Here is a 25,894-nt window from a genome sequence, read left to right on the forward strand (position 1 = left end):
AAGGGAAATCAGACCCCCAATTTATCAGAATTCTTTGAGAGGGTCAACAAACGTAGACAAGGGTGATCCAGTAGATGTAGTGTACCTGGCCTTTTAGAAAACCCTTGACCAAGTCCCTCACCAAAGGCTGTTAAGCAAAGTAAGCAGTCATGGGATAAGAGGGATGGTAACTGGATAAGACATGAAACAAAGGATAAGAATAAATGGTCACTTTTCAGGATGGAAAGAGATAAATAATGGTGTCCGCAGGGGATCTCTACTGGGACCACTGCTGTTCAACATATTCATAAATAATCTGGAAAAAAGGGAAAAAAACAGTGAGGTGGCAAAATTTGTGGATGATACAAAATTAGTCAAAATAGTTAAATCCAAAGCAGACGGTGGAGATCTCACAAAACTGGGTGACTGGACAACAAAAGGGCAGATGAAACTCATTGTTGATATATGCCAACTAATGCACATTGGAAAATATAATCCCAACTATACATACAAAACAATGGGATCTAAATTAGCTGTTACCTCTCAAAAAAGATCTTGGAGTCATTGTGGTCAGTTCTCTGAAAACAGCTGCTCAGTGTGCAGTGGCAGTCAAAAAACCTAACAGAATATTAGCAACAGGATACATAATAAGAGAAAATATCATAATGCCACTATATATCCATGGCATGTCCACACCTTGAATACTCCATGCAGTTCTGGTTGCCCCATCTCCATACAGTTTATATAAAAGATTATACACAAAAGGGACCTGACCTTGCCCCTTTTTCCATAAGAGCTTTTATTACTCATGTGAAAAAGTCAATTAAATTCAATGGGACTACTCACAAAAGCAAGGGTTAGAGAATTAAGCCCTATAAATTGTATTTTATGTTGTAACAAGAGGATGTCCAGGGAGTAGCAAACTATTGCTGATTGTAGCATGGAGAAACAGGAGGCAAGGAGAGCAATATCTGCAGCTGCCCTCTGATTGGTAAGATAGTTGTGTAATGCTTTGCCTACAGAGAGAAATAGCCTGGAATAGTTATGCCACAATAGCGCGCGTGTGGATGCTTATCCCACACTTAGGGATAGTCTATACTGCGAACTTACATCAGCAGCTACGTCTCTCAGAGATGTGAAAAAGCCACACCGGTGAGAAACGTAGATGTGCCAACCTAACCCCCAGAGTAGACAGTGTTGAGGCAAGAATTCCTCCATTGACCTAGCTATTTCCTCTTGGGGAAGTGGATTAACTACAGTGATGGGAGAACCCCTTCCGTCACTGTAGTGAGCGTCTACACTGAAGTGCTGCAGCTGTGCTGCTGTAACATTTTAAGTGTAGACGTACCCTACAAGTGCCTATGTGGCTTTAGCTTACTCCACTTTAATGAAACCACACAAAAGCATTCTTAGGGCTTGTGCACACTACCACTTTTGTCGGTATAACTTGTTGCTCAAAAAACTCACTCTGAGCGACATTAAGTTACACCAACAGAAGCACCAGCATGGACAGCGCTATGTCAGCAATAGAGCTTCTCCTGCTAACATAGTTACCACCACTCATGGAGGTGGTTTTATTATGCCAATGGGAGAGGTCTCTCTCATCAGCATAGCACAGCTACATGAGAGGTCTTACAGTGGTGCAGCTGCATCAGTACAGCTGTGCTGCTGTAAGCTTTCCAGTGTAGATATGGCCTAAGATTGAAATATCTATTGCACTTTAAATTCACTCTCTAGCTTATTTTGCAGATAGCTTCCCCATGTAGACAAACTCTTAGCTAATATTTCACAAACTCATAACAGGGAAATAGAATGTCACATGGGTCTTCTATTCAGATTTCCTTGTGACCCAAGGAATAAAACATGCTACCTCCTCGCATGGATCTGGCCAAATATATGCCAGCTCTAAGAAGCAGAGTCTACTCTCTCTTTAAAAAGGAAGTTACAGCTTCATCTCAAGTGGAACAGATCTGAGATACACTCTCCACATCCAGAACTGCTGTAATAAAATAGCCAATTAAAAGGACACTATTTACTACATCACAGCCTGCGTGACATTCACTTTGTTCAAAATCTCAGCTTTCATTTCAGAAAGAAGTGTCTAGTTATCATTAGAAAGAAAACTTTCCAAATGTGAACAGAGGGGAAAGACACAAGGCTGTCTTTCTGAGTCTGCAGCCAGCCTGAAACAATGGCTCAGAGAAATGTGAACTCCTCTGTCCCCTAATAATCTTGCTGGAGTAAGAACTAAAACAATCCTTTAGGGTCAACATTAACTTTATTCATTGATCATTTTAATTGATGAAATGGGTGGGAGAAAAGCCCAGAGTGCTGAGAAATTAGGAATTGCTGTGAGGAAAGAAACAGAAAAAAAAAGAATGATAAGGAAGAGGAAGAGAAAGAAAAATGAGTGAAGAAGAGGAAAAGTGGGTGGTGATCCCAAGAGGGGGCCACATGTTATCCCAATCAGTGATACTGAATGTGAAAACAAAGTACTTAATACACAATAGTAATTAATAAGTTGAATTATTGTATAATAGCCAAATTCTACACTTGATCAGTGTGCAAACTTTCCATTGACATCAGTGGAAACATAAGTATATACTCTGGCCCAAAATGCCTAAAAATGGAATTTGGCCTTCACTACTGACTGACACCTGAAAGTCTTGTTGCATTTCAGATGCTATGGCATGGTAACTTTTTAATGATCGCCACTGTACTGTGAATGATATCACACTCAAGCTAGAGGGAAATGCTAAGAGGCAAATTCAGTGGATGCCACTTAATAGGAATCCTGATGTTATCAACTTCCAGTTAATAGCAACATTTTGCCAGGAATTAATCCCGCTCCATTGACTTTAATGTTAATGGGATTCGGATATTGGCGATAGGCATGCTGCTAAGTGACAACTTTTTGATGTGCTTCCCTTGGTTGCAACTCTGCAAGCCTCCCGGGGCTGTAGCCAGGGAAGGAAGAATGGGGACATGCAGGCACAGCCAAGACAGCACAGGGAAAGATGCTGTACAGTCCCTCCACAGAAAGCCCCAGCATCTGAGCTGCACCGCCCTGCTTCCCAGACACAAGCAGGCTTGTGGGAAGGCAGGGGGAGGTACCAGGTGTGTCCCCAGTGCTTCATTCCCTGGCTGCAGCCCTACAAACTTACATTCTGCTTATTGGCAACCTTTGGATAACCACCACTTTTTGCTGGGAATTAAGAGGTTGCTAACAACCACTGTATGAGAGAAAGAATTGGGTAAAAGACTCAGGAAATCTAAAAAAAAACCCAAAGGCCTCAGTGGGAGCAGATATCTTTCATGACTATTCTATAGCTGAGTGTTTATAGCACTATATAGGCAAGATGCAGGAATAATACAAGCACCTAGTGATACAGCATGAGCAAGGTATGCATATGGCATGGAATATGCCTTCTATTTGGGGCTATTACATTATAATTAGTGTAATGAGGTGTATCATTGGTTCCACTCACTACTATTTTTTCCAGTGGTCACTCATTCAGTACAGTAGCCATGAATACTCTACATCTCTCATGTAGAGTTTTGATAGCAAACAAAATCACTTGCATGCCATCTTGGCTAGAAGAAAAAGAAAGGTTCATGCAGATAATCAGTATTTCTTGGTGTATCTGATCCAGAAAGAGGAATATCCCAGCAATGAGCAAATCTCTTTGGTCTGAAAATGCAGTTTTAAATCTCACAAGATCAGGTTTTCTGGAAAAGATTCCATGGTTCAGGGTTTCAGCCAGTCAAATACAGCAAGGACAGCTCTTCTTGTGGTGTGTTACCAGTCTTGATAACTCTGTATATATCTATAGTAGCAAGTTACCCTCCATAAACATATACCATATTCAGCTGACCTACTGCAAGAAGGGTAGGGCAGCAATTTAAAATAACACCTTTCTTTTTTTCACCTTAATCCTTTTACCACATCATTGCAAAGCTTCAACCACATCCTCAGCCGAATATAGAAACAAAGCAGCATGCAGTTCACAGCTCACCATGATGCAAAGCAAGAGCACCACCATTAGGTTACTGCAAAAGACTGCCATATTTTACTAGTTCTGGTTGAACAATATTGTTAACACAGGACAGATCATAACTCAGAAATGGGCAACAGATTTGCAAGACCTCATGTTTCAATATTGTTACTAAGTAAAAGCTCAAAATGCCCTATTCAAAATTGTAGTTCTTTAAAACAAAAAATACATTTTAATTTCTTTTTGGTCAAGTTTTCGTTGACTGATTCTAGAAGGCAACTATCAATTAATATTCTCAAGAACAGGATGGAAGAGCTATGCCTGCCTCTTCCACTCCTTCAACTTAGAGCATTACATCATCTTGGAACTTCTGGGTAAAGCAAATACTTACAGCAGTGGCCAATGTCACCAATTCCATAGCATTATTTTGGTTTATCCCCTACTACATAATGGGCCAGTGCAGATTGCACTGCATCACGTGATGAATCAAACTAAGTATTGTGCCCCCGCTGTAAGTAGTCTTGAAAGAGCTAATACTGAAACCCAAGTAGATGTCAGAAGTCAGTTTATAATGATACAAGGGTCACAACCTCACATCTATGAGTCTCAGAGCACTTTATAACAGGAGAAAGGGCTTCAGACTGAAGAAAAAGCTTGGAAAATAAGGAATCACTTGCTATCCCAGACTTCTTAAAATAAGAATAGAAAGTTATTTTCTGAATTACAAACTTGTCAGAGATGTGGGAGTTTTGATTTTCCAATCTAGTCAATATCTAATGATTTACTGCTTTTCTGGTTGGAGTTCTTACTGGAAGCTAATGACAGATTGACTTTTTTTATTTCATCCTCACTACAGCAAGAGCATTCATGGTCCCAACTACTCTGAAAGGTTGACACACTCCCCCAGTTCAAGAACACATGGGAAATTTGGCCCACTGAAGTAGCCTATAGGTAGTTTTAAAAAAAAGTCCGTGTTTTTTTTAAATTGAAGTCAATTATTGTTTAAGGAGCCTTATCTATAGCATTCTGAAATACAGTTTTGAAAGGAACTGTTTTTATTGCTAAAGAACTCCATCAGTAGATATAGTTGCATTTACAAACTTTCAACAGGATACAATATCTTGAGGCATTTTTCAGGAATATATGAAACTACTTCCCTCTTCTTGTGAAAGGCTGTGATGGGAAAAAAGCAGGAGACCCAAAGTTCTCTGTCCATTTTAACAATTATCCTGCAAATTCACACAAGAACCATGGAAAGCTTCGGCTGAATAGATTTTTCCCTTCAACCACTTAATTGCTTCTTCTTTCTTCAGTGTTTTAAACTTGTGGTAGTGTACCTTAGTGGAGAGGAGAGGAAGGGAAAAGGGTGCGTTAGTTCTGCTGCTAAACAACAAACTCACAGTGTCTTGTGAACCAACACACTCAGTAAAGGGAAACAGATGTAGTGAATCCCTGTATTCCAGAAAGTGATTGGTTCAGATCAGCAATTTCACATGAAAACAGGTGAATGAATCAATATCTGATCAAATTCATGCAAGGTTCTTAGATACCGGAATTCAGCAACTTGTGTTTTAGCTTTTGGAGAATTATGATGTAGCCCATGACAAAAAGGATCAAACTCCACCTGGACATAGCTTACCATCGTGGAGTCCCTTTGCCCTTTATAGCAACACAGAATACCACCACCTGTCAAGGAGTTTTTCTAGCAGTGCCAATTTGGGTTAAGCTCAACATACACATTATACATGTCACTATACTGATAAAAAGACCTAAATTTGGACTTACCAGTATCACATGATAGCCCAGTGCTTTCAGATGCCTTATCTTCATTGCCAGCATGCCTTGGGGATGACTTGTACCAACACAGAAATCAGATATATGACCACAGAGAACAGCCAATCTAAAGCCAAAAACAGTAATAATTTTTAAGGCAGCTCGCAAACAGCATTATGTTGGTGCAGTTTAAGTATTCTTCACAGTTAACTGTTCAGAGAGTGCCTTTAATACTAAGGAATAGCACTGCTGTGTTTGCTTATTACAAACACTTTTGTCCACTTCTAATTTAATCATTCTTTTGCTTCTCCAGACTTAAGCAACTAAACTTCCTCTCTCCTGTAACGAGTTTTATTTAGGTGCAGAGGTCTGCCTATGCAGTTCTTATGGCAGGATTGAATTCCTAGGCCTTAAGTCATTCTGCAATTAGGGTTGGAAAAGTTCAGAATGGTGCATTATGTGAAATAGAAGCATCCAAAATATGAGATTGCATCAGGGATTGCCAGATGCTGGGGCTGCCAGATGTTAGAGCTGGACAACAGGGGTAGATCACTCAGTTAATGGCCCTGTTCATCTGGCATTGGCTACTGTCAGAAGACAACAACATCGGTGCACAGGCTGTGGCCCTTTAAAACTCCTCCAGAGCACAGCTGACTTCCAGATTTTGGCTGTAACAGCAGCAGATCAGTAGCTCCCTGTGGCAACTTCTTTCTCAGGCTCCAGACTGACCCTCCAGACAGGGGGTAGTGGTGAAAACAGCTTCCTCCTCCCAGTGGGGTGGGGCATAAGGGGGGAGGGTGAAACAGCACAGACCCAGGCTGCTTCTGTTCTGCATGCCTAAGATGCAATACAGGCACAGTATAGTACAGGTATTTGCTTCCCCCCCCGCCCCCATCCGACTGCTGCCTGATTGCTTACTTCCATTTTCACATGGTGTTCAGTTGACGGGTCAGTTTGTAACTCTGGTATTCGTATCTTTGAGGTTCTACTGTATTAGTACAAAGACCACCAGCTCCCTTTTCCCCAACAGACAGACAGACAAATTCATTTGCACAAGGCCATGCATCACTTAGGTCCTACTTAATCTCTCAAAACAGGACTTAAGTGGAGCACAGGCCTTTGTGCTGAATTTCATCAACAGGGGATACGTTATTTTTAGGAATACTGCAGTTTTTGTATCATTATGGTCTCAAAGCCACAATTTAGGTTTCCTAGTTTGTAACATGGTCCAAGAATTGGGTCAATAGATTTACACATACTTCATTTTCTAAAACAGAGAACATTTCTTAGCACAGAGCTAAACTGGCCTCTCCATTCTAAAACGGATCAGAGAGACAGTTTTTCACTCAATGCATAATTAGACTGGAACTCTGCTACTGGATAAGCATCAAAGAGGTATTCAATATTTAACAGATAACAAGAATATTCACAGTTAAGGCAAAACAAAATTTAGGAAGGGAATCAAAACCTCATGTTTCAGGGTTTATGACAAACTCTAATTATTAAGAGAGGAAGCCCTGTTCTGATGCCCACAATTTAAACATGATGTTGATAAACTGGGGAGGGTTCAGAGACATAGGAATGATTAAAGGATTGAAAAACATGCCTTATAGCAACAAATTCAAAAAGCTCAATCTGTTCAGTTTAACACAGAGTGTTAATGGATGACTTGATCACAGTCTCTAAGTACCTACACATGGGGAACAGAAATGTGATAATGGGGGGAGGGGGGGTTGGTTTCAATGTAGTGGACAAAGGTATAACAAGATCCAATGGCTGGAAGCTGAAGCCAGACAAATTCAGACTGAAAATAAATGTGCAATGTTTTAGCAGTGAGGGTAATTAACCACTGGAACAATTTACCAAGGCACGTGGTGGATTCTCCATCACTGGCAATTTTTAAATCAAGTTTGGATGTATTTCTAAAAGATCTGCTCTAGTTCAAACAGGAATTAATTCAAGGAAGCTCTATGATCTATGTTAGGCAGGACATCAAACTAGATCACAGTGGTTGCCCTTCTTGTTTTATAACCTAGGAGACCTTTATGGGGGCAGATTATTGCACACCTACCCACTGTGGAGTTTCTTGCACTTTCAACTGAATCATCCAGTGCTGGGCCATTGAAGGCAGGATACTAGATTAGGACCTGGTCTGAACCTGTATGGTAATTCTTATGCTCCTCTGAGTGCATACAACACGTGAAATACTTGCTCTGCCTCTGAAGGTCAATGAGCCAGAAAAGCAACATGAAGAGCCTCATATGAAAATGGCCTGGAAAACTTGTAATCAAATAAAGGTACCTTTGAACATCTAAATCATCAGCAAGGTCATCTGCTTCAGTTACTGGAAGCACTTTTTTTCTGTCTGCATCCATTTTGATTTTAAAATCTGAAAGCAAAACAGTCAAGTATTAAATGCCACAAGAGGCTTTGACCATGACAAGATTTCAACATATTTCAAGGGGTCAATTACTGCATTTTTGTGACAGTTTGTATAATATTGCTGCTACTTTGAGAGCAACAAATAGATTCAGCTGGCGCGTTGAAAGTCAACAAAGGTGCTTGTAATCAGAAATCGTACATAAAGTACGTATAGGTGTATCAACTCAAGATTTACAGAAACAAGTTCTGACCAGGTTGCAATGAAACCTTACACAGATCCATACATATTCTCTGTCCATTTTATCACTGGGTTTGATAAACTTAGGAACAAAGTATTATAAGTGAGTCAGGTAGTAAGAGTAATTTGCAGATGCTATAATCACAGAAGTATAAACCTTGCATACAAAAGAAACCACACACCACGCAACTTTACTAAATTTATAAATGGTCTCTCAGTGAAGGTCATTCCCTGTTCTTTAGATCAAAGAAAAAGCAAACCTGTTCCAAAGCTAAAACAATAATTTTGAAGTCTCATATTTTGCCACTTTTATAGTGTTTTTTAATCCAAAGGTTAAAAAAATGTGTTAGCATTAAAAGGTCAGTGTTGTTTAAAATAGTTATGGCCTATTGAGTTTATATAGCATTAGCTACATCAAAAGCCAGATTTTAACCACTAAAAGTCCAATGCAAATTTACAAACTAGAGCAGTAACTATATTTTAGTGAACTGTCCATCTATTAACATGAATGTCATAGAAAATACAACCACAAAGGCATAACTGTCAAATAGACCTTGACACCAGAAATTTACATTTTTAAACATCTTATACTATGCGTAAATAGTTGCCAGTCCATTACTTTACCACTATAAATCAATATTCAAAGGCACATGACCATGAACCGGTTCCATACCAATTTTGTAATCATATGGCAGCTCGATATTTTGCTGAAACATGCTCTCATCTCCCAGAAGTTTAAGCAGAGCCTCCTGAACCTCAGGAAAACCATAAACCAAACGTAAGGAGGATTTCTTTATAAACACAGCTGCTGGTTTGGTGAATGAAGAAGGGCTATCAAGTTCCAGACACACGTTCACATAGTGCAGCATCATATTATTCTGCTCTTTCTTAATGCCATCTGTAAAAATGATCCAAAGATTATAATGAGTCCACTATATTACTTTGTATAAAACTTTATCTCATTAAATTCCCAATTTCATTGGCTACTATTTGCAGAAAGAATAGATTTCATCTTGTTGAGCAGATTAATTTCAAATTAGCAAAATAAAACTAATTGTTTCTTGAAAAGATGCCATCAAGACATTGTTAAAGCCTTCTTGTTCTATATATCTATCTAAACAATTTACATGACACCCATTACTGTAGAATCAACCCCCTGGGGAGGTAGGGCAGTGCTATTATTCCCATTGTACAGATGAAGAGCTGAGGCACAGAGTGGCTAAGTGACCTATCCAAGGTCAATGAGGAAGTCAGTGGCAGAGCAGAGTGTTGAACCCAGGGCTCGCAAGTCTTAGCTTACCACCCTAACCACTGGACCATCCACTCTTTGAAGTCTGAAAACTGTTCATTTACCCACTTTTTCCCTTCTATTGCACACAGCTACACAGATGTTATCCTGCTACAGCAAGGTTACTAAGTGAAAGACATTTATGTAAGCAAGACAGTACATAGGGAGGCTATTTTTTGTTTTTAAAAAAGACAAATACTTTAATGGATATTGATAAAACACATAAGAAGTCAAGTCACATTTTAGATGTCACTTTGAAAATGTTCTTTAACAACAGTACCAAATTATAGAGCTGGGCAAAATTTTTCAGTCAAATGGTAAATTCTCTGAAAAAATGCAGTTTTGGGGTGAGTGAAACTACTTGCAGATTTGGATCAAATTCAGTGACGTTTCAGACAAAAAGAAAAAAAGAAAAAAAAAAAGGAGAAAAATTTGCAAAAAATTTCATTTGACCTGAATGGAATTTTTTCCTTTCAGTGAGAAAAGACAACAACAACAACAAATCAGTTTCAGTTCAAAACAAAATGACTTTCCCCCCTTTGGTTCAGCCACTGAACAGAAGCGTCAATTATTCACTCAGCTGTACTGAACTATTCAGGATCCAAGTAGATAGCCCTTCACTTTCAACAAAACAGTCTATCAGAACTTTCCAGAGTACACACACTCTGCAAGCAATGTATACACTTACACCTTTACTCAGCATCAAACTAAGCTATTAGCTCAGTAGAATTAGAACATGAAGCTGAACCACTACTCTGAACTATTTCAATTAGGGTCCTTCATCCTAAAGCAAAACAGTCAAGCAACTTCTAACTACGAGTTATATTTTGAGCTAAACTTTGATTTAGCTGAAAAACATGCATCACTTTGGTTATTTTTTTTAATGTTCTTAGAAAACCTTGAATGTGTGTCATAGAAGTAAGAATCCACAATTTATTCACATTTGACTTACTACAACAAATCTTAAATTTTTATCCTTCTGTCCCACACACCATACAGAGTTACCTTGGAATCACTTTCCTCATTATTGAGATGTCTCATCTGAAAATTCTCTCTCCAACAGCACAACACACTCCAAAACCATTATGAGGGCATAGGTTCAGTGCTGAGTCTGAGGATACAATCTCCTGAATCACTAACACCTCCTCTTGCAGAATTCAGTTTTTTATTTCATATCTGATACTAACCAGTCTTGCCCCACTTAGCTTCTGAGCTTCAACACAACCAGACCCTAACAAGTGATTGTGCTGAAGCTACTACTACTACTCTTCTCTACACACTAGTTTGAATTTCAATGGCATAACACATGAAAAATTAATATCTGACCTGATGTTAGTAGCTCATTGAGGATGTCCTCTTGCAGGAGCTGATTAAGTGCAGGCTGTGGCAGATATCCTAAAGTGCAAAATGAAAACACTGCCTTCAGCAGATCTACATTAGAAATCCTGGGAAGGTACATATTCAAGGCATTACTGAGAGACTCCAGGAACCTTCAAAGGAAAAAGAGAGACATCTTTCATATAAATTTCTAAAAAAAACTCAGACTTTATTTAAAAATCACTATAAAATATAAATCAGTATTTTTCAAGTAAAAACCCAAACAGACATTCTGATTACTTTGGATAATCAGAACTCAAGTCCAGTACTTAAACTATGACTTCTAGGGCAGCATCTAAGTTTAGCTAGCCACAACCTGTTCATTACTTTTGTCAGTCAATCACTTGAGTGATGGGCACCCACTCTATTTTACATTACTTTGCTGTTTGGAAAAAAATGTGTATCTGCCTTTTTTTTTTTTTTTTTTTTTTTAAACAGGTGCAGTGACAGGTACAGCAAGTTCATCTCACAGATAAGTAAAATAGGACCAAGTGAGAATTATTTCACAACTGAAATCCAAGATTAGTAGCAGGTATTTTTTCAGATGACTGTTCAGACCCCCACATAACAACTATGTAATATAATACAAGGTGTTCTAAGCCAGAACCTACTCATTTTGGCATTTGGGAACATGATTGAGACGTGAATACGCCCGGAGAACAATCAGAATAGCCTTCAAGTCCAGTAATTCAGGATCATTTGTCACCTTCTCAGCAAAAATATCCATCAGCTCAACAGCTCGAAAGCCCAAATCCTCGAAGACAGACAGAAGTGGGGTAATCTAAAACCAAAAAAATAAAAGTATATGAAAACATTGTTTAAGGCTAAGAAACAACAAATTAAAACTAGAGTAAGAGCCTCAATATGGAAATTTACTTAATCTATTTCGTGTCATAGTTTCAGAGGGGTTTTTAAAAATGGAAATTAACTTTTAAAAACTAAGTCTTATCATGAGCATGACTAACTGTATTATTTATTACCATATTGCAATAAACAGGAAAGCAATAGGTTGTTGAACTCCCAAACACTATTATTAAAATATTTAAACTAATATTGTCTCAGTTTCCCTATGATCCTCCAGCTATGTGTCTGTAGCTCTCTGTTGTTTCTTGTCTTGCACTTAGATTGCAAGCTGTTTGGGGCAGGGATTGTCTTTTGGCTCTGTGTTTGCCCAGAGCCCAGCACGATGACATCCAGGTGCATGATGAGGTTCTACACAAATACAAATAATAACCACAGCTAATGTACCAATTTTATTAAAGATTTCCCTCTGCCAATTTGTGCAAATACACAATGTTGTTTCAAAGATATACATCAAGAAAGAGAAGTTTGAAGAGAAAAACTGCACTGTTTTTATGCCCTTTGAATTTTCTAACATCATGTAGTTTCACACAAAAAGACTGCCCACATATACAGCAAAACTGGAATTTATGCCCCACTTTAAACCCATTTCAGAATGCAAACTTAAGTACTGAGTCGCAACTAGCAACTTTACAAATTGTGTTTGTGTGCCTGTGCACACAGCTTACTGGCAGTTCTAGTGGTGTCACTATAAATCATGTGGTCACTAATTCACCTCGTCAGTGTTCCACATGAAGATTCCTGAAGTCACGTAGTTTGCCATTGCTGAACACAGAGCCACATTGTGGTACTGAAGGATGCTGCATGATCTTAGAACACGGATTGACTCCTCAAATGGAGTATGATAGATATTCTCTGTAACAGAGGAACAAAAAACAAAAAAAAGAACAATGATTGTGAGCTGCCAGTTTCAGGGCCTTAAAATATTTTGAATGGAGGTGCAGACTCTTTTGGAAATCATAGACATCGTCTGTGGACCCCCAGGGGTTCGTGGACCACAGGTTGAAAACCACTGATCTAAAGGTTCCAATGAGGCTGATGACCTATGTGGGTATCAGTATGATAACACAGGATGGAATTAGATTTTTTCAGTTTGTTTTCAAAACCCTAGGAAACTACACATACGGATGCGCACGCACATGCAAACCTCAAAACAAAATATATTAAAAGAAAAGTATCAAGGTTGCAAAGTCAAACACTAAAAAATTAGAAAATGCCAGAATTAAGGCTTCCTGTATAACCTTAATTCAATCCCCTTGTGCATATGCATTGTGATACAGTCTGTAATTTCATGATCACATACTATTTTTTCCACAAGACCTGTGCCTCATTCATTGCACAGGATGGATCTGATCAGATTATCAGGGTCATGTGATGAAGGAGATTGTCATCTGTAGGATCCCCTGATTAATTTGTTGCAGTAGTTGGAAGGTGTATATTGAATGAGACAGAGGACTGCAGAAATAAGAAGGATGGTCTCATGGTTAAGGACACTTGAAGGTCATCCTGGAGAACTGGATTCTATCCCTGCCTCTGTCTCAGCCATCCTACGTAATGCTGGGCAAACCACTTAATGCAACATGTTCCTCATTTCATGCATGCCCAACTTGAGACCCCGGGATCTGATTTGCAGGACTGAGCACTCACAGCTGCATGTGAAATCAAGAGGAGCTGTGCTTCAAACATATAAAGTGCTAGATAATGCTAAGTCCTCTGAAAAAAAGCAGGACCTATGCATCTCACATTGGGCACTCAAAATTAGTGGGCACTTCTGACCTTAATCTTTCTGTGCTTCAGTTCCCCATATTTAAAATTCAAATAATACCACCCCACTGATAGGTGCTGTAAAAATAAATCCACATCTGTGAAGCACTCAGATATTATAGTGATAAATGCCACAGAAAAGCAAATTAAGAAATTAATAATTCTGTCTTCAGAGCAGTATTTGAATAACATGTAGTAAATGAGGCCTAAACAATGAGGATAGAAAAAGGGTCCAGTAGCTTCTCATGCTATGAACACCATCCATCCTGCACACTAATTGAAGCAGGGGTAGGTTCCTGGATTGGTCCTCTTTTGGGTGTACGGTTGCTGGTGAGTATTTGCTTCAGGTTGGGGGGCTGTCTCTAAGCAAGGATAAGGTGTATCTACAAGGGGGCCAAATTAAGGTAGCACAGACAACCTGAATTCTGACATTTCCTACCTTTTGAGGACTTGACTTTGCAACATTAATGTTCTTTTAACACAGTTTTGGATGTAACAGTACATATTGATCAAATATGCCTATAATACTTATTGGAAGGATCTGAGTGGTGGTCAGAGTATTAATCTTCATTTCAAGTTCCTTTGGGCTAGATTGTCCCATCATTTATTAAGCAGAACTCAATTATGAAATCCACTTAATGAGTGAACATGTCCCCTTCTGTTTACTCCCTACTCCTACAACACAGACTTGTCAATTCGTACTATGATTTGCAAATTCCCAGTTCAGAAAATTTTAAAACCACATCTGAAACCACTGATTTTTCTTTCTGGCCTTTAATTTTCTTTTCCCCAAATTCTGTAAATAGGGAAAATGCTAACAGAATTTTAACTACAGAGCTATGAAGAGTGCCATTACAATCCACAGAGATGACATCTCATGGTATTAGTGAGGCCAAAGACCACAAGAACTAATTTATTTGATCATCAATCAGTCCTCCACAGTTTTTGTACTGCCCTTTGTCTGATGGATCTGCATTTTTAGACTAATACCCTTCAAAACAAACATGTTTCCTGGGCTTAAAAAGAAATTGGACTAATACAGTCTCATTAGGAAGAGTTAGAGGAGAGGAAAGGGGAAGTTTAAAAATTCACTTTTACTCACCAATTATTTTGTTACTGCAGGCATTCAGGATTGGAAAGGAGCAGTAATTCATCGCAGCCAGAGCACTAAATGTCTGTTGAGCATCTGAAGAACTAAAGCGGTCCAGCTCTTTCAAAATTTTATTCTAAAATTAATTCAATTTTATTAGAGTCTTCCTTCTTGACATTAGCAATCCAAGTTATCACTGCCTAAGGATGAAGTGAGTCGGAAAGATCAAAACCACTCCAATCCTGTATCCTCACCAGATTCACACTGAAGGAAGGGTCGGAAGTGGTGGAAGGAGCTTAAAGTATCTCCATCCAATCACTTTTCTTATAGAAACAACTGCAGCTAAGCAAATGTTTAGTGTGACCTGTCCTTAAACAAATTCTCAAGTGCTCCTGTTTCTTTCTTGAATAAAAATCAATATAAAAGAGGACACTATAATACTTATTACAGGTTACTATGTTTATAGTTTTCCTACCAGTGCTTGAAAGAATGGTGGATTGCTACTTAGCATGGATGGCATATTTACTGCTATTGCAGTCAGAATGATAGCTAGTCTTTGCAAGAGCTCTAAGTTATTCTAAATCCTTAGTAAATGACTTGCTATTTTCTATTGCCCTTTGTGGTACACCTTTAACAGATGTACACTAAATTAAACAAGTTTTAAAAAACTGGTGAAGCTAAAGTTAATAGGCTCACTTCTGATGTCATTTAAGCCACAGTAAATCAGGAGTGACTATGTTTGTATAGTTAGAGTTAAACAGGTGCAACTAACGGCAGAAATCAGGCCCACTAATTTCAGTTTCACCAGCTCTTAAAATATAGTTTCACCCAGTACATTCTCCCAGTACATAAATAAAGGGCAATGAAGAAATGTATCAATAATAGAAAAAAATGTCAAAACAGTAGTGGTTTTCAACCTTTCCAGACTACTGTACCCCTTTCAGGAATCAGATTTGTCTTGTGTACCCCAAGTTTCACCTCACTTAAAAACTACTTGCTTAAAAAAATCAGCCATAAAAATACAAAAGTGTCGCAACAAAAATGAGTCCTGTAGCACCTTAAAGACTAACAAATTTCTGCCTGCAACTGTTACTGAAAAATGGCTGCCTTTCTCATTTTTACCATATAATTATAAAGTAAATCAACTGGAATATAAATATTATACTTACATTTCAGTGTGGCATTTGACCCTGTTTTTCCACTTGTGAGCTTTGTCTGAAGCCCGAGCCCCGCTGCCCTGAAATGTGTTACTTAGTTTTGTGGGGCTCCAGGCAATTAACCTATTTGCCATGCTCTAATGCCGGCCCTGCAACCCCCAGGTTGAGAAACACTGATCCAGATGAGTTGAATACCCTTGGAAGACCTCTGCATACCCACAGGGGTACACATATCTCTGGTTGAGAACCACTGGTTTAAAAATACTGTATCAACCTCAGCTCCTTTCACTGAATTCAGAGAACATTATAAGAATCCCATTCTATTAGGAATAGGGCAGACGTAGTTACTTGTCTCTCAATAGCATGATTCATTACATAGAAAGCCCTCTTACAATGAAGCTCACAGATAGCTTCTGGTCTTCTATGCCACCAGTTTCTTACATAAACACCTCCATGCTTTCTACCCCTATGCATGGTTCGACCTTACCATCCCCTCCACACTTAAGTCCCTCCTGCAGACATACCTCTGCAGTATACTCATTTTAAAAAATGTTGTTTCCACTTCCTCAAATCACTATTTACTTGCCTACCTGTCCTTGGAGAAGTTACCATTCATTTTCAATGTCTGGAAAATGCGTAGCATTCAACAGGTGCTACCATAAACAACTAATAAATAATAACATAGGAGTAGTAGCTATGCAGCAGTAATAGTAGACCCCACCAATTATTTTCATCTTTTACCTCAATTTTCCTTTTGAGAGAGATCGGGGCATCTTTTCCAATGCATTTCATCAAGCTTTGCAACATAAAAACGTCACTAATCTTTGGAATTTGCTGCTCCACCAATATCCTGATAAGGAAAGCAATGGAGTCAGTTTAAGGAGGCCTAGTCTACATACAAGAGTTGCACCAGTACAGCTCTGCTTATTTCGGCAGGAGCAGGCACACATCTGTCTCCCATGGAGGTATCCTGAGTTAAAGTGGTATAGCTCCTCACTCCTCTTCCTCCCTCCACCCCCCCCCCTTTTTTTTTTTTTTAATTAAATTGGCATGGCTCTGGCTCTACATTGATGTAGTTACATTGACTTAGCAGCAATGAGGACATCTCCTGACACTAAAGTAACTACACCGGTGTAAGATCTCAGCAGGAGGACTTCTTACCATCTATTGCTCTGTGAAGAACTGACCTGTCTGGCAACCTTTCTAAACTTCACTGCATAGGCAGTGCAGGGGACCCTAGAATACCCACCCCCATTGCATCATGCTTACACTGATGCAGAATGCTGCTGTGAGGACACAGTGCTGCAACATACACCAATGCAAGCGGAGCAGAGTGAACATACTCCAGGGAAATAGAGGTATCAATTTAACTAAACCGATGTAACGTATCCCAGTACAATTTCTCTGTGGAGACGAGCCCTTAGTGACACGTGAAATTCAGGGGAGCCTTGTATAGGAGACAGCAAATTGGAGTAGATGGAAAGGAGAAATAGTGACACTATGAACTGTAGGAGAAGAACAGAATCTTAACATAGCAGAAGCCAAACCATCACACAGAGCTGGACTCTGATCTGGTGTATCTGTGGTTGCCATTTTGGCTCAGTGGGAAACAAAATGGCTAAAGAAACAAAACCAAACAAACAAAAAACCTCTTTAAATCAGCATTTTAAAAAAAAATCCAATATCAGAGCACTAGTTTTGGAAATTTCTATGTCTGTATGGCAGTGGAAGGTTTTGAAATTGATCCACTGAGATAGCCATTTCCCTGTAAATGGACAGGAGTTTGATTAACCAAGATGGATTCAAAGTCTTCTAAATGAAAAATGGATAGGGATAACTGACTTTCCTCCAAACTCCCAGAACTGAGCACCTGAACTTCTTATAGAATATGCTATTGTTATTTAACGAACGTGCTCATCCTCTTGCAACTGGATCTGAAATAGGATTGACACATACAATATAAATCCAATAATATGTTCTGCTAGAAGCTCAGGAACACTGTGTCTCTGCAGGGGTGAGCAGATGGGGCTTTAACAGAAAATCTGTATACAAAGACACCACACACAAACAAGTTATTCCGAAACAAGATTAGATGTAATGCATCTCCTGCCCCTATATTTGAATACATGCTGAATACAACTTAAAATGGTATTCCAACTCAACTACTTTTCTTACTGAAATCAACAGAATACCTAGCTGACACACAGGGCTTTTCACTAATAGATCTCAAAACACTATAGTTTTATCCTCACTCTACAAATGGAGAAACCGAGGCAGAGAGAGGTGAAGTGACTTGCCCAAGGTCACCCAGCAGGCCAGTGGCAGAGATGGGAATAAAACCCAGGTCTCCTGTGTCCCAATCCAGTGCTCTATCCTATCTCCAGCCTTTCTGTAGAGAATGCCAACAATGGTGTCAAAGAGATCTATTTGTTGCAGCTTCTATCTGATTGTAATGACTTGGACCCCAAATTCTGCAATGAGCTTCTAGGGGTGGACCCTGCACAGAGCACCCTTTCGGAGGGAGTCCATCCACACAGAATTCAATGTAGGATTAGAGTCATGGTCACTACAGAGCACCACAGATAGTCTAAGGCTAAAGTTACTTAAAGGTTCAAGTGTCTTCCTGCTTTGGACATTTCTACCATATTTTAGATATGAGCATACTGCGCTTATTACTAATACGTTCTGATACAATGGATCATTAAATCTTCAAGAAAATGCTAAAAATATAGATCAGAAAATATTAGTGTATTTTGGGCAGATGGGTAAAGATGATCACTCTCTTTTCATCCATGCTTATTTTCCACCAACAGAAATAAATGTTCACATGACAAGACTTGTAAGTAAGGAATCTGTCAAAAAAATTCATTGTTCTCACCATATTCCAGCTTGAAGGGCATCTACATTCCTGCTTTGTTCCATGATTGTTAAGGTGTTTGCCACAACAGAGAGACATCGGTTATCAAATTCATTGAGGCGCTCCTATTAAAGATATATTTTCAAGATGTTAGAAAATTCTTAAGACTAAGTGGTCGAATGGTCAATTTTTACCAGCTATCTTACCCTCATCACCTCCCCAACAAACAAAGAGAAAGGTCAAGTCACTGGGTCTGATTCTCCTTTGATCTACAAAAACCTCACTGATATAATTCTACTGACTTCTGTGTAGTTACTCCCAATTTACCCTGAGACAATGAGAAATCAGGCCAAAAAGAAAAAACACATTAAGGACAAAAGGAAGAGCTTGTGTAACGTACTATACATAGTATGGATAAAAGCTGGTGAAAGTTATACTGGTCATGTTCAAGATTTCCTCTCTGAAATGTTTAGAAAATATATAGCAGAGTTTTGAAGTACTGATTCAAGCACATCTGGGGCCCAACCTTGGTCATACTTGGTAGGGACCCTCCCCTCCATGTAATAAGTCTGTATCCTCTTTCCCCCTAAAAGCTGCAGGCTGCTTTATTAAAACACATACCACTCTCCAAAGTAGGATGGGTTGGCCAGGCACAGGGAATTAGGAGAAGAAGGTAGGGAGGTCAGGGATGGGGACAGACTGGTAGGGTGGAATGGAAAGGGAAGAAACAGGGAGAAGAAGTTGCACAGTGGGTTGGTGGGAGTTGTCGGGGGGAGGGCAGAGGGGGTTCTGAAGAAAGTCAAGGAAAAAAACCCTCAGGGCAACAACAGGTCCAGAAACGGAAAATCCCCCACCTAGCACAGCATGAAATAGTCATATGTAAGGTTAAGATTCTGTCACAGGTACTTTTAGTAAAAATCAGGAATAGGTCACGGGCAATAAAAAAATTCAGAGAAGCCACAACTTGTCCCTGACTGTTACTAAAAATACCTCCGGGGGGGGAGAGGAACAGAACTGCCGAGGCTTGCAGCTGCTCCAGTAGGCCAATCTGCTGCTCCAGTCCTGCCCCAAAAGGTACAGAATCTGATGACATTCAGAGGAAGTCCCTAGTTGGCAGCAGCAACTGTGGAAAGTCCTGTAAAAACCCTGAAGAAAAGGGAAGCACAATACAGCTAATTGTGGGCAGACCACAGAAAGCTCCCAGAGGCAGCGGGTAAAGCAACTGGGAATCAAGGACACTGCCCTCTCAAATCAAAGTATCAAAAATTCCTTTCCTCACAACTGCTCACTCTCAAACCTGCCTTATCTCATGTGAGGAGAAAGGAGAGAGGAAAGTTTTTCTCAGTCTGAAGCAGATCTAAAGTTCTGGCATGGCCTGAAGCGAATGTATTCTTTGAGTCCAGGAGAAACGAAAGGAAAGCATGGGCAGGACTCAGACTGCCAGCATTCATTTGGAGACCTTCTGAGACAGTAGCTTCCACAACCTGTAACAACTGGCCCTGGAATTTTATTCCAATCTTTAAAAGATTCCACTACTTACCTGACAGACCCTCAGCAAGGTCTGAACCAGTCGAGTGTCCTGGGATACCCCTAGCTTTACCAAAGCATGCAGACTGTGTACCAAGTCATCACACCACATGCTCCTAGACACTTGCATCAAATGCTGACATAGCTGCTTAAAGGCAGGATGTTTGAACATCAGTTCTCTCTCATAATGCTTCTGGTCTTTGGACATCTTTCTGGTGACCGTCCACATAGTAGTGAAACAACTACTACAATACTTGTAGGAAATAGCAGACGTCGAAGCTAAGTCTAATACATCACAGGGAGATGTGCATTTATGAAGGTCCTCAAAGAACTGCTGGGATTGACTCTTTTCACTCTTCACTACCAGATTCTCTTCAACAACACTTCTATCTTCTTCTAGGGGGCCCAAGGCACTAGAGGAGCTTTGCACAACATGTTCATCTAATAAAGTCTTCACTGCATTTTGTTCTTGTGCATTGCAATCATTTTTACTAAAATCAGGCCTCCCCTGAGACAGCAATCGGAGAGATGATTCAAGCCAGCAAGGAGAAACATTTAACAGGAATATCCTTAGGTTCATACTTGGTATTGCACTTTTATGTCTACTGATCCCTAACATGTATGTCCTCACTGCAGTTCTAAAGCTGGGACCCAGTTTAGAATCACATACATGAAAGCATCTGATTGTCCTTATCAAATAACCCACTTTACTGTTCATTTTTGCTAACATTTTATAAACAGCTTTCAAATGCCAGCTCAGAAGACGGAGGCTTAATCAAATTCAAGCAGTAGAAACAGGTCTTTGTACATCAGGCAGGATGCATAATCTGTGAAATCAATTGAAAATTATAAACTCATTAACAAGCTTTTAGTGTAAAGGTTAAAATACCACATCTACTAACATAACTTTTAGAGGGAGATCCTGAAACAGACAACTCTGGAAATAGTTCATTTTCATTTTTTATCAATCATGAGTTAGTGAATGTATTCTGCTCCTGATTCCACAATTCCACAGGGTTGCATGGTTACACAACTGTTGCAATTCCACACTGCAATTGAAGAAGGACAGGATTTGAAGAGAAACTGGACAGATTTAAACCCTGATCTTGCATCTGCATTGGCAGATTGTTTTCACTGAGTCTCCACGTACACTGTCACAGGGGTCTGTCCTCCTGGATGCACTTGCAGTACCAGGGCCAAAGTCTGCAATGTGTACCTTCATTTTCCTGATTCCCTTTTCCCCAAAGCCGTGCAGCACTCCTGATTTACCAGCAGTGATAAAACTGACACCTGCAAGTAATTCAGCAGTTGGACACCATAAAGATAGGAGAAACTAGATATGCCTGAGATAGATAGAAAACCACTACTATGAAAATAAACAGGACCAGCTGAAAGATAACTCCATAAATGCATAACTATTAGCAGCCTCCTCCACATTTCTTTGCACAACCCAAGGGCTTCTATCAGAGGTTGCATCTATTTTTGTGGTGCAGGTATAAGTCATGGATCCAGCGAACTCACGGGGAGTCTTGGGTGTTCAAGAAATATATGATCAAGATCTAATAACATTTGTAGTTATTAAACAAATTATGACAAGTAAATAAAGATCAAAATTCATGGAACAATCTGATCTACTGGGACCAGACAAGACTCCCTTTCTCTCATGAACAGCACTCCACAAGTGGAAGACACATTTTTGTACACATGGTAGAAATCTTCCAGGATTTTACTTTCAGAAATTCTGTGGAATTTCTGAAGGGAGCTGGATCACCTGTTCTATTCATTCCCTCTGAAGTACCTGGCATTGGCCACTGTCAGAAGACAGGATACTAGGCTAGATAGGCCATTGATCTGACCCAGTATGGCTGGTCTTATGTTATGACACTTTTTTATTTTTCAATCCACTTAAATCTACCATATGTTTTAATGAGATATAATTGAAGGTATGATTGTAAACAGAATTCTGTGCATTTCAGGGCAACATGGACTCCTTTGTTATGGCAGACTAGCAATTTTGCAGCAACTTCAAGCAAGATATAAATTAAACATTTTCTATAATTACATATGAAAGTTAACAACAATTAGTATGGTTTTCCTTTTTTATTGAATTTTGATTTTACAATATTGACAAATTTTTAATCATCAACATGATAACAACTGTGCAAAAACAAGAGTTGTATATTAGAAGTTGTATGGGGAAAATCCGGAGATTTGGGCAGCCAGATAGCAGTTGAGCATTTAAGTAACTGGAATGGCACTTCTTCCTTTTCCATTTGCAGATGCTGGCAGGGGACTTTAAGATGAAGGGGAGGCTTCAACCCCAACTTTTGTACCCCAGCAGCCAGCTGCCCCATTAACTGCATGTTTCTAATAACATGATCAGAAGCAAAAGAGTTAATGCTTGACATTTAAGCAGCTACCTTTAGGTTTCATTATGAACAACCTGTTGAAACCCACGGCCCGTGAGGCAGGTCACACACCTCTCTGGGGTGCTGTTTCAGGCTGCCTGCAGAGTCGGGCAGACACTGCTGCTTCGGCTAACTACCTCACTTTTACCATGCTATCCCTAAACCTGCAGTCACCACAAGGCTTCTGATGACCCTCCTTAAAAAAACCCCTCCGGGCCCGAAGCACCCTGGCACAGCCGGGGTGGATGCTGCGCCTCAGCTGCCCGATACACGAGCCCTCCCTGATCGCCGCGTTCCTGACACAGGAACTCCCCGTCGCTCGCTTCCTGGCCGAGCCTACGGAAACCTCCCCACCCCAATGGGGACCGGGGCAGACCCTCCTCGCGTCACCCGCCCGGGGCCGGTGGGGACCCCAAGGTCCCCGGACTCCCGTCTCAGTCCCGCCCGGGGCCTCCCCCTATTCCAAGGCAGCAGCCAGGCTGCTTCCCCCGAGACGACGCCGCCCCCGCCCCCGCCAGCCACTCACCGGGCGCGCGCACACTGGATGAAACGGGCAACCCGGCTACGCCTCACATGAGACCAACGGACCGCCTGGAGTCGCCATGATGATGCGGATGATGCCGCGCGTGCTCTCTGCAATTCTCGCGAGAACAACGCTACGGGGTGAAAACAGCCGGGGACAACCAACCAACTTCTCGCGCTCTCTTTAGCTCGGCGACGTTGCTAGGTGTCGCCGCCGCCACGTTGCTAAGCAACAGCCAGAATTCTGCTGCCGTGCCCAAGCTGCTCGTGCCCCGCCGCCAGCAGCGCCTCATGGCAAAATTCGTGCTGGCTGGTGAGAGAGACTCGGTCGCCGCTCCAGGGACTTGCCCAAGGGGCCGAGGACTCGGACGGGGAGTGGGAGGGGACCGACGTCCGGCGGTGGAGCTGAGGGGCTCAGGGGGCGGGGCCTGACTATGGTCGGGCGGAGTCTCGAGGTGGGGGCGGGGCACAAGGAGGGGTGGGACTGAGAGACGTGACTGATCCGTCATCGTCCTTTCCCTCGGTTCTCCTCGCGCTGCGGTCTGCGAAGGGAGCGAGATGGGGAAGGGCTAGAGATGGGACATAAGGGGCTAGTTAGAGGGAGGTGGGGGCAGTTGGTTAGAAGGGGCAGCTCGGTGCTTACTCAGTTCATGTCCTCCGGGCCCACCTTGGCTTGTTTCATGTTCTCTAGTGTTTTGCCCAGCCTGGTTGTAGGACTGTCTAGTGACCAGGCCCCATCTGCTCCTTTCTCACTGCCAGGGAGATTTCCCTTAAACCCACACTGCATGTTACCCTTCAGCACACTCAGCATTGTTGCCGGCCTTTTCAGAACTCCTCCTAGCTGTTACTGTCTATTGGGTTTCATTTCTCTCATCCATGGTATATTAGTATTTTTGATTATTTTATTCCAGATACATTACTTATTTTTTCAAGTGGAATTTCATTTTGTTATGTTCTGGCTGTTTTTTAAATTACTCTGTGTCCAATGGTAGCAATAAGTGAGGAATATAAATCATACAACTCCCAACTTGGTCTCATTTGGAAATTTCATATTCCTTTCTGTTGTGGTTCATTAATGAAGATTTTAAATAAAATAACCATAACAGTAACTGTTATGATTACACTTTCTTTATGGTTGTTCAGCCAGTTTTCAGGCACAGTTCCTAGCTAAACCAATTTGAATATAATTGGAGAGTAAGATGTCATGAAAAACTTTATCAAATGCTTTACAAAAATCAATATATTACCTCTACTGTTTTCCCCTCATCCACTAAAGTAATTGACTTAAATGGGACATAAAGTTAAGCAGGTGCTTAAATGCAATCCTGAATAGGGATGCTTTCCTGAGCTGAGGTTCAAGCATGTGTATCATCCAGAATGACTGATGTGTTCATATCTTTCAAGTCTTACTTGTAGAGTAGAATATTGCTGTTCTGCAGACTTTATAATTCTTAAAAGTAATGTTGGTGTCTTCCCATCTCAGCAGAAATGTAATACCACGGACAGCGCTGTAGTGATGTCACATATTACTGTGTCTTATTACATTTACAAAATATGCTACAGAATATTTAGAGTATGTCTACACTGCAGTTAAACACCCATGGCTGACCCATGTCAGTTGACTCAGGTTATGAGGCTGTAAAGTTGCAGCATAGATATTTGCATTTGGTCTGGAGTCTCGAACCCTCCCTGCTCACAGCATTGCAAAGCCCAGGCTCTATCCTGAGCCCGGATGTCTTCACTGCAGTTTTATAGCTCCTCAGCCCGAGCCCCATGAGCTCAAGTCAACTGACACAGGCCAGCCACAGGTGTTTAATTGCAATGTAGACATACTCTTAGAATTATATCCTGGAGTATGGTCATACATAATCAAAATGGCACTTGACATATATATGAACAGCATGCACTTATAATTCTGTATCCTTGCATTTTTAAAAATTGCTTTGTCACTTTGATCCTGTCTGCAAAGTTTTCCATGTGGGTAGTCCCCTGTTGACTTCACTTGGGCACCATGCCTGTGCAGTGCAGCTCAAAGGATTGTGGCCTAACTTGTAAAATTCAATTATCCCGATTAGAGTCTCCCTGTCATTAGTATGAATTAGTCAGGTGCTTCTTTTTAAAGAGACTCTTATACTTCTGGATTTCCAAGCTTCTTTTATTTTCTTGTTAAAGGCAGGGTTTTTTAAAAAACAAAAATTACAGTATCTCCTCTATTTCTGAGTCATCCTTAATTTCACCTCCCTCTTCATTTATTAATGGATCTTCTTTCTATTGTTACTCTCCCCCTCCCCCATATGTTCTCCTTAACCCTTTAAAGTTAAGCGTGTGCATAAGCACTTTTGTTGAATTGGAGTTTAAATGTCTTAGCTCCCTAAAATGTTCTTTCCTGATATGTAATATCATTATACAGGGCTGGATTTAGGGGCAGGTGACCCAGGTGACTGCCTGGGGTGCCGGGCTTAGAGGGCGACAGGCTCGGAGTGCTATTTATGTTAGCGACAAATAGGAAAATAGAACGTTTGAAGTAAAATGTTTCAGGTATTCTGTATGTGGATTCATTTTTCACTAATCTCCTAGAATGTTCTGGACCTTTGTAGAATCTCATGGAACCCTCCAGACGTTCTGAGAACTATATTTTCCTCAAACCTCAAATTGAGGGGTTGGGCACTGAAAATG

The 25,894-nt window shown here is 40.5% G+C and overlaps 2 protein-coding genes across 5 annotated transcripts in view; one reads left to right on the plus strand and one right to left on the minus strand.

Moving 5' to 3' along the window:
- MDH1B (malate dehydrogenase 1B) overlaps positions 1-25,894 on the plus strand; it is a 60,075-nt gene that overhangs the window by 13,616 nt on the left and 20,565 nt on the right. The window lies entirely within an intron of this gene.
- Positions 5,012-23,487, minus strand: FASTKD2 (FAST kinase domains 2). Of its 3 annotated transcripts, none has more exons than XM_067548761.1 (12): positions 23,223-23,487; positions 20,302-21,115; positions 18,783-18,886; positions 16,646-16,754; positions 14,760-14,883; positions 12,609-12,748; positions 11,644-11,813; positions 10,982-11,145; positions 9,041-9,265; positions 8,049-8,136; positions 5,760-5,874; positions 5,012-5,311 (listed from the first exon to the last, which is right to left on the minus strand). In XM_067548761.1, the coding sequence occupies exons 2-12, from the start codon at positions 21,016-21,018 to the stop codon at positions 5,192-5,194; spliced, it is 2,076 nt and encodes a 691-aa protein (XP_067404862.1). In that variant the 5' UTR covers positions 21,019-21,115; positions 23,223-23,487; the 3' UTR covers positions 5,012-5,191. The 3 variants fall into 3 exon arrangements, with proteins under 3 accessions (XP_067404862.1, XP_067404863.1, XP_067404864.1); XM_067548762.1 differs by having other exon boundaries at positions 21,017-21,115; positions 23,223-23,481; XM_067548763.1 differs by lacking the exon at positions 20,302-21,115 and having other exon boundaries at positions 23,223-23,481.

This window comes from Emydura macquarii, unplaced genomic scaffold, assembly GCF_026122565.2.
Source record: "Emydura macquarii macquarii isolate MOO-44397 ecotype Brisbane River unplaced genomic scaffold, CSIRO-AGI_Emac_v2 contig_1253, whole genome shotgun sequence".
Taxonomy (NCBI): domain Eukaryota; kingdom Metazoa; phylum Chordata; order Testudines; family Chelidae; genus Emydura; species Emydura macquarii.